General features: G+C 49.9%; 1 protein-coding gene across 1 annotated transcript in view; it reads left to right on the top strand.

Annotated features, from left to right (window-relative positions):
- The first annotated feature begins 1,184 nt into the window (after nt 1-1,184).
- Nucleotides 1,185-9,905, top strand: part of ANO1 (anoctamin 1) — a 72,833-nt gene continuing 64,112 nt past the window's right edge. Inside the window, exon 1 of the mRNA XM_082283576.1 lies at nt 1,185-1,289. Coding sequence (XP_082139702.1) covers nt 1,232-1,289 — 58 coding nt within the window. The 5' untranslated portion in view covers nt 1,185-1,231. The remainder of the gene's footprint in view (nt 1,290-9,905) is intronic.

Below are 9,905 nucleotides of genomic sequence, written 5' to 3'. Positions count from 1 at the left end.
AGAAGAGCTTGCAAGTGTGGGACACTTGGGGGCTGCCAGCCAGAAGTTGGGAAGCCTGCTGAGCCTCTTTCCTTCTGGCGGAGCCCTCGCACATTCCTGGCTTTGCACTTTTGAGGGTTAAGTGCTCATCTGAGATTCCAATTAAAAAAAAAAGGAGGGAAAACAGTCAGAGAGTGGTGCAGATAAATCTGTGTCAGGTTTGCCTGAGTGGGTTTCTGCAGCACGGCACAGGCTCAGGCTGTAACTTCGGAGAAGACCAGGGAATCCCTGTGGGGCGCTGAAAAGGGGAATAGCCTGGAATCCTATTCAAACCCCTGTACAGATACTGTAGCCACGCAGTGGGAGGTGTAAAAAGCGAGTGCCAGCTGTTTCACACCTCACATGTCTAAAAAAATGTCTAAAAAATTATTTTTGAGGGCCCAGGTTGGTTGGTGTCTACGGTGACATTTGGAGCATCCTTCCTGGACCAGACCTGGGAGAAGAAGCTTTCCTGGGAGACGGGCTGCCCTGGCAGCAGGGTGGCGGAGAACTTTGTCCCTGCGTTCCCAGCTGGGAATCTCGTCACCTTTCCCACCGGGGCTGCGAGAAACACGGGGAGCGGCCAGCCTACACTTTGTGCGAGGGGGACCGATCCCGGGGCTTCAACAGCAAACCCAGCCTCGCTTTTCCCGTTCACCTCGGGAAAAACGGGAAGGCTTCTGGAAGAAAAGAAAAACCAAAAAGGAGTAGGGAGCGGCGCGGGGGGCAGCGGTTCGGACGCGGGCGGCGGGCGCTCCCGCAGCGCAGGGCGCGCTGACCTTTCGCGGCCGCGCTGTCCCCGCCCGCAGCTGCCGCCGTCGCTCCGGCGCCGCCGCCCCGCGCCCAAGGTCAGCCCCGCCGCCGCTCCGCAGGTACGCGCGGGGATTGCGCGGGGGCGGCCGGGCGGGGAGAGCCGCGGCGTCACCGAGGGAGGGAGGGAGGGCAGAGCAAGGCAAGGCAAAGCAAGGCAAGGCGGGGGGAGGGCCGGCTCCCCGCGGAGGGCCGCGCTCCGGCGGGCCGGGCCGGCCGCCGCCCGGCGCCCGTATTTAAAGTGTGCCCGGGGGCGGCGGGGCGCTGCGCGGAGCCGCTCCCGGAGCAGCGCGCCCGCCCCGGCAGCAGGGGGGGACGAGGGAGGAGGAGCGGCGGGAGGAGGGATCCTGGCAAGTTCACTTTGGTACCAAGTGGCAGGAGGGCTGCGGGGCTCGGACGGGCGATGGAGAAGGATGAGATCCACCTGCGCAGGCTGCCGGCCGCCGCGCCCTGGGGACCGCGTAAGTCTCGGCTGCCGCCGCCGCCGCCGCGCTGGGGAAGGTGCGGGATGGGGCGCGCTCCTGCCCGGCCGGGGACGGGCTCGGCGGGCGGCCGCCCCGGGTGCCCCGATAAGGGATTTATTATTAGCGTTTCATCGACTATTTTTAAAAATCCAGAAATAATCGCCGCAGAGTACCGGTGAAATGAAATAGCTCGTCTCCCATCTCCCGCTTTCCGCCTCCCCCTCCCGAAGCGTAAAACAGGGTAAAGTCCTTTTAACCTATATTAGTAGCATAATTAAAAGCTCGTCTAACCGCGGGAAGCCAATCTAATTATGAAAAATTGCCGGAGTAAGAAGTGTGTGTGACAAATCCTTGAGTTGATGATTGCTGTTAATTCACACTGTGCTGCGGAAGACAAGCTAAAAAAAACCCAACTTACTAAATGAAATGGATCTGTCTGAGATTGTCAGTAATGTTGTTACAGAACTGACTAAATCATGTATCTCGGTATCATTAACTAATGTGTGCAGCAAAATAAATTATATGTATTGGAAGGGGAAAATACATTCCTTGGCTGAGAAGTTGCAGAATGTTTGGAGCCAAAGAGCAGATCGTTTAAATGGTAGGGGGTGGGAATTTCCTTGGCTTCCCTCTGGAAATAAATCACGGCTCAGTGTCTGTGTGCATGCGTGTGCACCCACATGTGCGTTTATATAAAATCTGTGTATAGAAAACCTTTGTGCGCACGCCTTGGGACACAAATTTTGCAAGTACTGTTTACTGAACGCATTTTTTCTACCAGTTTGGAGACAATAAAACCAGAAACGAGATGCTAACCAGGAACATACTGGAACACTTCTGATTATCCGGCTGAATTGTATACAAATGAAGTAAATTTAGCATGGCACCATTTATAAATTCCATGCTTTACAATCAAAATTCCAAATCTAGCTGTTTGCAGCTAAGAATAGCGCGGGGAGCCCTTTTCTTTACTCCCTTTTTCTGGATTCCCACAAAAACCGTTATCCTAGAGCCTACTCATTAAATGGCCAAATATTTCATTGGAGCTCAGCCCATTTCTAGAAGAAATGCTGTTTACTCATCAAAACTAGGCTGGTCAGAGCGCTCAGAATTCAAGCTTTTTCTTTAATGTCTGGCACAAAACAGGTGAGCTTTATATCTAAGGAGAGGGAGAAAGGGTTTCTGCATGACACTGGTTGTCCCACGTTAACTTCTTTCTGGAGATAAGGAGCTCAAACTTTGCACAACTGCAGTGGAAGGCAAGTAGAGAGAGCATGGGAAGCTGAAGTGTTGTGGTAGCACACTAACAGAGATATCAATAAGAGGACTAAATGATAAAATGGCACTGGGAACTACCATTACTCATGGGGCAGGTGGCAATTTATCATAAGGTAATCGCAGCGATAGGGCGGTGAGAGTCCTGAGAAATCGTTTGAGTGGCTTTTTATCTTTGAGAAGCACAGTCTTTTACAGTGACATTATTTAATTTACTGAATCACCCCTCAGCAGCATGAACAGCTCCATTGATGAGTTCAAGGAGCAGTTTGGTTCTCGGCTGCGTGTGTTTGTATTTCTGTTGATAACCTATCCAAAAGAGTTTGTTTGTAAAAGCTGTTTGTAAGCCAAAACTCCCGTCTAATGACTTAGCAGCATTTGTGGTACAAATTCACTTCCTAACTTGCTGGAGAGACATGTGGAGACCCATCCTTGACGTTTTTACACTCAAAAACATCCTCCTGCAGACAGCAAAGGAAACCTGCTCGTTACTGGGAGTTAGGAAAAAGTTGGGGGCAGTGAGAGGATGATGGAAGACAGGGAAGCAAAAGGGAAACTGCGCTCCCCTAAGCCCTGGGTAAATACTATCTGTTGCCTACATCCAAAGTACTGTTTCACTTATCACTACCAAGGAAAAAAGTGACCTCAGCACATTATTTTTGGCCCTGTCGGTGGCATGAAAGGACAGGTGTCCTGAGCTACATCTGTGCCCTGAGGAGCCAGGCACCACAGCTGATGCCTGCCAGCTTATTATGTGCCCACTCCTCCTCTGTGCCATGGGGTAATGAGCACGCCTGGTGAGGATGGGGTGAGGGTCAGAACTCTGTGGGTGGCAAGGGAGGGGCATGCTGGCTTCTGAAAGGATCGTGGTGTTACCCTGTTACTGCAGAGAAAAGCTTGGAGGCACTGGGACAAGTGCCTGGGACTAAGCCCAGCTTTAGGGGTCAAGTCTTTACCCCCTAACCTTTCAGCAGTCAAAAATCCCCCGTGTGAACATCTGCCCCCTTTGAAAACAAACTTCAATGTTGTCAGAGCAGCGCCCCAAAAAATGAAATGTTCCTTCCCCTCTTCTCTGGAAGACCTTGTTCAATCCAGAGCTGGGAGTTCCAGCACGTCTCCATGGGTTTCTGGTGTGTACTGCCCAGCTTCCCCTGGTAGCACTGCAGCTCTTTCCATTAGCAGTGAAAATGATGGAGCATATTAAGCTAATAATTAATCAGAGATGACAAGGGACTAATAACTGTATTGATTTAATTAGGACTTCTTTTCCAGCTCTGTAACTTGCAGTCATGCACATCATTGACTTAATATTTTAATTTTCCGTAATAACTTATTAATTTCTGGGGGTGAGCGTGCACACAGCTGGGGCAGTGGCTCTGACTTTGTGCTGGATGTGCCATGGGAAGCATTCCTCGTCCTGCCCCAGGCTGACAGCAGGCAGGGCAGCTTGGCAGTCACTGGGAGCTCTGACAGGGCGTCGAGGTGGTGGGAAACGGGGCACTGTGCAGTCAGGTGTGGTGGATGTGCCAGGAAGGTGCTGTGGAGCTCTGGGGCCACATGCTGAGGTTGCACGGGTGTGTGACATGAAATATGGGGGGAAAGCAACGTGCCAAAACAGGAGGCAGGCAGCAGAGTAGCCCCGGGAAGTAGCACTGTTTGTTGGCATCAGGAAGGGAAAAATGTCCCTTTTGACTCAAATTGCACCCTTTGGGTTCTGGCAGTTTTGAGAAAAGGAAGTGCTTGGGGACATGCTGTGGTTGGAAAATAAGGCTCACTTTTAATTAGGATCACTTTGGGGAGAGGAAGAAAGGGGCTGTGACAGGCATGAAAAGCTTGAGGACTTCACTGTGTGAAAGGCTGATGAATGCCAAGTTTGGCCCCACCTCCTGTTCTGCTGAGGATGCTTGGCACTAACCGGGGCACGTTTGGCATCTCACACAGCTGGGTCCTGAGTGAGATCCCCTGGGATACACTCCTGACCAGAAACCTCTCCAGCAGGGAGGAGCTGTTCCCATTGAGGTCATAGTGCTAAAGAGGTATCACACTGTGCAGCAAGGTCTGTGACTCCTGGGGAAAGTGATCCCGTCAGCCTCCACACAGAGCTCAGCATCCTGCTCCCTGTCTTCCAGGTACTCGCCAATCTTTGCCCTGTGCCCTCGGAAGGCTGATCCCTCTACTTTATCCTCATTTGCCACAGAGGGCAGTCAGCACAGGGATGAGACCTGGGAAAGCCAAAGGCACCGAGCAGGCACCGGAGGAAAGCCTGTCCCAAGCCCTTGGCAGTGTCCTCCGGCAAGATGATGGGGAATTTGAAGAGTACCTACACTATCAAAACATGCATTTCGTATGGAATTGTTGGGTCACTGTGTAGGTGCACCACTGGTCCGGTGAGCTCCAGGAGCGGAAGTCACCACTCCCCTGATTTCTTGTGAGTGTTTTCAGGGATTCTGAGAAAGCCCTCCTGCTCGCAGCCTCATGTTTTATTACACAAGCCGTGTTAGCAGCAGTGGGATCAAAGAGTTCTGTATGATTTCAGAGGCTGCAGAAGGTGTTCAGCTGGCGTGGGGTTATTCACCTTCCTGACCTCCCCCATGATGGCAGCCAAACTGGAGATTAGGACAAGACTTGCAGTTGTGTCACAGGTACAAATCCCAAGGGGAGGGGGTTTTACAAATGGCAGATTTTCAGGGGTTGGCAGCTTTGCTGGGGCCCTGTCATGGGGTTATTTTCAGTGCTGCTAAGTCATCTTGTGCCAGCTGTTAGATCTGAGCAATGCCACTGACACTGTGCGACTTTGTCCTGGCGCTTTGAAGAGCACAGAGATAGTGGTGTCTCCATTGCTCCTTCGAGGTAATTTATGGTACATGTGGGCCTTTTAGCAGCAACCACAATGTCTGCCTGGCTCGGGAGGCTTGGAATGCACAGGAAGCAGAGCTCCTCGTGCTGGCCTGCATTAGTCACCACAGCTGCGTCCTAGGCTAGCCCACATGCCCTCCAGGGAAATAGACTCTTATTTATTTAGTTTAGCCTGTGATTTGTACCCCTCATCCCTCTGTTTCTGAGACTAGTACTACATCCTGGTGGGAGGGCCAGCCCTTCTCCCTGCCGCCTAACCTCCCTGCATCCTTCAGCCTTTCTCTGCAGCAGCTGACCCGTGTCCCTGCTCCGTCCTTGCCTCGCCTTTGTTCCGTGCCTTTGTGCTGCTCCGTGTGTTCTGTGTTCCAGCTTCCTTTGCTCTTTCCAGTGGCTTGTCCCTGCCTCTCCTCTGTGGCTGGCCCACATGCCAGTGTTTGCTGTCTTCTTCAGACTCCCACAGCTCACTTTCTTTGAACCTTCTGCTGGCAGTCTGTCCTTCCAGCCATTACGGAAACTATTTCCAGATTTGAACTGATGGAAAGATAGCAGTAGCACCAGACCCAGTGCCGTTCCTCTTTAATATCTTTGCCTGCTTACCTTATCTACATATCTGATTTATTCTTGGCAGCCCTCTATCTGTGCAAGGACCTGGATGTACATTCTTATTCCTATCAGTGGTATATTAAAAATGTATACAATTACTGAGATGGCCTTTCAGGCTGCAGCTCTGAAAGGCAGAACCTTTTCTTTTTTTAAACTGACACAAACACCTATCCACACTTTTTCCACACAATTCTAAGTGCTCCAAGGGAGTTTTGAAACCTGAAATCTGCTATTAAAAAGCCTAAGTGGTTTGCAGGCATTTACTGCTCTTTCCAAATGCTGTAAATTATTGAACTTCTATCATGACATCAGTGATACACAACAATCCGAGTTATGTATTCCTGGCTCCCAGTCCTGCTGGTTTACCTCTCCCTCTATTTGTAGCCCGAGGAGTACATACTAAAACGAGAAAAATCTCTGTTTTCTAAACACATTGCAAAATATTTGGTGCCCCTTGTACATCTTCATTGACGTCAGCTGATACCCTGCCTGCAGAGCAAGCTTGCAATGTGCAATAGGGATCCGCGTGTTGATAAGTAAGGTTTACTGAGAGAAGATGTGTCCAGGGAGAGAGAAATACATTTCACAGCATTCAATTAGCAGAAGAAGGGAAAAGTCTAGCAACTAAATTACATTTTCAGAGCAGATTCAGGACACATTGTTAAAAATTGAATAGGAGGAGTGAGCAGAGAGTGACTTCAGTGACATCATGGAGGTAAAAGTAATGAACTCTGAATGAATTTTAAAACTCTGATTTTCAACACAAAACTGTAGGAGTTTTATAATTTTTCTTAAGAAGTGGAACAAGAGCCAAGGTGGAAGTTTCAAGGCTAATCACCATTCAAAGTTTTAGGGTTTTTACTACTTTGAAGTAAAGATGGTGACAGACACTTGTCCAGAGCAGCATTAGCAGTCAGAGAAGAACCTCTTGTATATTTATGTCTGGCCATTTGTACTATGGCATCTTGGCTGCCCACGCACCACAAGACATGTCAATGAGTCTGCCTTGCGATTCTTCCCGGATTTTGGAAGGCAAAGATTCAAAATATGGCATGACTTTATGCTTGTGGTATGACTGCCCAGAAAAGAAATATCTTCTGTGGGCTGCAAGAGATGGAAGCTTTTTATGCAAATCCCGTTAAATTCATCGCGAGTGCGGCTCGGCGCTGTCGGCCTGGAAAGCTTTTCCACTGTTGGATTGGTGCTGTTTTGGCAAACCAGCAAGAGGAGGGGGAGCAAGGGGTGTGTGGGTGTACTGAGTTCACTGCTGTGTGTTTGGGAGTAGAGCATCCAGTTCCAGATTTAATCACCTCTTTGGTTTTGATTAGCATTGGCACGGTCACAGAATCCCAGGGTGGTTTGGGTTTGAAAGGGCCTTAAAAATCACCCAGTTCCACCCCCTGCCATGGGCAGGGACACCTTCCACTGTCCCAGGCTGCTCCAAGCCCCATCCAGCCTGGCCTTGGACACTGCCAGGGATCCAGGGGCAGCCACAGCTTCTCTGGGTACCCCGTGCCAGGGCCTCAGCACCCTCTCAGGGAACGATTCCTTCCCAATATCCCATCTGAACCTGCCCTCCCTGTTTGAAGCCATTCTCCCTCATCCTGGCACTCCAGGCCCTTGCCCAAAATGCCTCTTCAGCTCTCCTGGAGCCTCTTTAGGCAGTGGAAGGGGCTCTAAGGCCTCCCCAAAGCCTTCTCTTCTCCAGGGTGAACACCCCCAGCTCTCCCAGCCTGTCTCCATAGATGGCTTCAGCCCTTGGAGGGTCTCCATGGCCTCCTCTGGACCCACTCCAGCACATCCACATCCTTTCCATGTTGGAGCCCCAGAGCTGGATGCAGTGCTCCAGAGTAGAGGGGCAGAATCCCCTCCCTCACCCTCCTGGCCACGCTGTTTTCGTGGCACCCCAGGGCACATTTGGCTTTTTGGGCTGCCAGCACACCTTGGCAGCTCATGTTGAGCTGCTCATCAGCCAGCAACCCCAAGCCCTCCTCCTCAGGGCTGCTCTCAATCCATTCTCTGCCCAGCCTGTATCTTGGGACTGCCCCAGCTGAGGTGCAGCACCTTGCTCTGTCCGTCTGGAGAAGGCAATCTGGCCCTTGGGACATTTTCGTTTAACCTGGTGTGGGCACTGCTGATGGAAGGTGTGTGGGCAGCAGTTTGGGACGTACCAGCTGGTGCCACGGTGCACCTACAGGACCACTGGAAGGGGGAGACCATGCAGCTGTAGGTTGTGTGGGGAAAGCACCCTTTCCTGCTAGTGAGAACTGCTCCATTACTGCCTGTACCCTGTGTCCCTGGCACAGAGTCTGGGACTGGTCTAAAGAAGGCAAATGCTTCTCTGTGTGTAGTCTGAGTGTTGGTATGTAGTCAGCAAACCCCTTCCAGATGCTTGTATCTCGCTGCAAACTTTTGAATGTTCTTCTCCCGATGAATGGCAAGAACAGGTTTCTAAAAATAAATTAATGGTTTTCCCTTTTCACTTCCTGTGACTTAACATACTTTATTTATCTATATAGCTACTAGTCATCATCATTCTTCAGCTCACAGGAGTATAAACAGAAACGAGCCTGAGTCACAAAGTAAGGATGTGGAGCCAGGCTTTTTCCAGGATTTTCGCCAGGTGTAGGAGTTGCAGCTCTGGGGTCACTGAGGGAAAGGGCTGGCTTTGGGGTTGTGCTGCAGGGGTCTCACACATGACGTAGGCAGCATGGAGGGGAAAGCTGTTTGCTGCATCTGCCTCCAAAGTGGTAAGGCCTTGCAGCTCTGTGCAAAGAGTTAAAAGAGAAATAATCGTGAGAAGTGGAATTCTTAAGGTTGGTTTACCACTAAAGTAATAAAAGTGACATTCCAGTTAATTACTCCTCTCACACTATCCCTAAGGTTCATCACACCAACATCCAAAGCAACACTTACCTTCTTTTGATCAGCTCAAGCAATGTATGTTCACAAATTTAGTCTCCTACAGCATACAGTCAGTAAGTACATCGTGCTGCTGCCCCAAACCAACCACCAACTTGAATCAAACAGATCTGAAAATTAATGACTGTAATCAGGAATTTTAGGTAGAGGTCTCCTTTGGGGTGAGTCCCTACTGAAATTTAAGGCTCCCTCTGTACAATGGTAGCAGAAGATGCTGTAATTCTGTTCCCTCCTTAAAAGTGGCAAATAATCTAAGCTAAAACACGCTGAGCACCATTTTCTTTGCCAGGATATATCTTGGGAGTACCTCTCTTGTGGCAAACAGAGTGTCCACATACTCCATTTTTTTTCCCAGCATGACTGATTGTACAGAGGGTGTGAATTGAGTAATCCTTAACTTTCATTTCAAGGTTTCAGGGGATGTGGGTATCAGCACTGAACTAGTAGGGTTGTGTTTGCAGGCTCCCTCAATTTGTCTTCCAGGGTATAGCATTGAGATCGACAGGGACATAGATTTGAAATGTAATTTCATCTTTATGTCTTTATTGCTGTCAATAATCCATTTGCCAGAAAGCTGAGACCAGCTAAAGGCATGAGAGAGCAGCTTGAGATATGCTGCCAGGACACACTTCAGCTCAGAGAGACAGCTCTTCCTGTGCCACGCATTTCAAATTCAGTCATTTCGGAGAAATATTTGACTTTGTGTTCCCTGGGGTGTTAGATGATGGTTGGGCTCTTGGAATAGGAACAGATCCTGTTTCTGAACAATTGTACTCAAGGATACACAGGAGATCCTCCTTTAATTCCCAGGTTAAGAGGCTGAAGACCAAAATCATGTCCCAGCCCTTTTGTACACGCTTTAGAAGGTATTTCTGTATCCACAGATCTTAGAGGGCTTCACAAATTTTAGGGAGACATCGTGAGAGCCCATCACTCCATTTGCAATTGCATTCAAGT

The sequence above is a fragment of the Coloeus monedula genome (assembly GCF_965178545.1).
Source record: "Coloeus monedula genome assembly, chromosome: 6".
Taxonomy (NCBI): domain Eukaryota; kingdom Metazoa; phylum Chordata; class Aves; order Passeriformes; family Corvidae; genus Coloeus; species Coloeus monedula.
Note: the sequence above shows the minus strand (reverse complement) of the source record. Positions and strands in the feature narration are given on the sequence as shown.